This window comes from Corvus brachyrhynchos, unplaced genomic scaffold, assembly GCF_000691975.1.
Source record: "Corvus brachyrhynchos isolate BGI_N302 unplaced genomic scaffold, ASM69197v1 scaffold4, whole genome shotgun sequence".
Lineage (NCBI taxonomy): Eukaryota > Metazoa > Chordata > Aves > Passeriformes > Corvidae > Corvus > Corvus brachyrhynchos.
In genome coordinates this window covers 3,509,515-3,510,943 of record NW_008237878.1, presented here as the reverse complement: position 1 = coordinate 3,510,943, position 1,429 = coordinate 3,509,515, and the positions used below count along the sequence as shown (strand labels likewise).

The window sequence follows — 1,429 nt, the reverse complement described above, 5'->3', positions numbered from 1 at the left end:
GCGGGGGGCCCCCGGCCCCGCTGCCCGCGGTCATCCCGCACGTGATCGCGCGGCGGCACAAGCAGCAGGGCCAGGCGGCCTACAGGGACAGCTGGCTCCTCAGGGACGGCCTCAATGTAAGCGCGCCTCCGGGCACGGCCCCGCCTCGCCAAAATCCGCCTGTTCGTCGCCTGTTCCTGAGGCGGTTTGGTTTGTTGTGTGGTGCATATGTCCCCCTCATCCTTCATGTCTTCCCAGAGGAGAATAAATCTCCAGTCAAACTTTTTTCACCCTTTTCAGGACTGCAGATGCCACCTACTGAAGTCAGTAGGCTTGCACCAGTCTATGTTTGTGTTTGATTTGTTTGCAATGAACTAAATCTAAAAGGGTTTGTACATGTTGATTTCCCTGTGCTATGGTCTGGTACCACACTCAGTATTTCTTCTGATGGAATGCCAACTGCAGGATTAGAATCAGATCACTGTTTGTGAATTTGTTGGTTACTAGTTAGTTTGTGAGTTGGGTAAAACAGCAAGTAATTTTAGTCCAGCCTGGACAAAAAATATATATAATAATTTTACATGTAATCTGAATCTGTAAAAATCAAATTAACGTCTCTAATATTAAATTATCAACTCACCTTTAAATAATTGAGATCTATTTAAACATTTTTGCTCTTATTTCATATTTCTTTAGCTGGCAGTCTCTATATGGGAATATTTTTTTCAGATAATGGCCTGAGCACCTCACTAGAGGTGAAGTCCAGCAGCCACTAAAAGCAGTTAAAAGAAAAGTTTCCTTAAAAATAAGTCCATTTTGCATTGTACAAACATCTTTCTACAATCAACCGCTGTAAAGATTTCATTGTTTCATAAGAGTTTCAGTATTACCAGTATACAGACATATGGTTGGAAAGTATTTACATTGACTATTTGGGGTTTTCCTTAGAAACCTGAAAGTACTGAACAGAGACAAAATGGCCTTAAAATGGTGGACCAAGCAATATGGTCCAAAAAGATGTCAAATGGAGCCAGGCGCATACCGGTGTCACCTGATCAGGTAACTCATTCTTAAGATCTTACTAAATTGTTCATTCATGCAGTCCTTGGGTGTGATCCTATGCTTCAGTGGACAAGAATAGATACCCTTTATAGACCAAATGTGGATAGTGCTATTGTGTTACCTAACTCTGAAAATGTGAGAAAATTAAGATTTTAAATGTTTCCTTAAGGGCTGGGTTCAAAGGGGTGTTTCCTTTTTCTTCCTTGCATAAAAAGCAACCAGTAAAATATTTATCAACAGGATTCGGTTTGGTTACATTTCAGGCCAGGTCATATAACAGACAGATGAGGCCTGCCATTTTGGATCACAGCTCTGGGGCCAAGTGGACAAACACATCAAATCATCCTGAATTTTTGGTAGGAGAAGAGGTAAGATTGATTTTCCTGCT

At 41.7% G+C, this 1,429-nt stretch overlaps 1 protein-coding gene across 2 annotated transcripts in view; it reads left to right on the top strand.

The window, feature by feature from the left end:
- The first annotated feature begins 6 nt into the window (after positions 1-6).
- The window catches only part of ACTR8 (ARP8 actin-related protein 8 homolog), an 8,203-nt gene continuing 6,780 nt past the window's right edge, over positions 7-1,429 (top strand). The window contains exons 1-3 of one of the 2 annotated variants that reach the window (XM_008632326.2): positions 7-116; positions 928-1,038; positions 1,305-1,409. In XM_008632326.2, coding sequence (XP_008630548.2) covers positions 967-1,038; positions 1,305-1,409 — 177 coding nt within the window. In that variant the 5' untranslated portion in view covers positions 7-116; positions 928-966. Of the gene's footprint in view, positions 117-927; positions 1,039-1,281; positions 1,410-1,429 lie in introns of those variants that run through there. The other variant, XM_017732416.1, reaches the window with a different exon arrangement.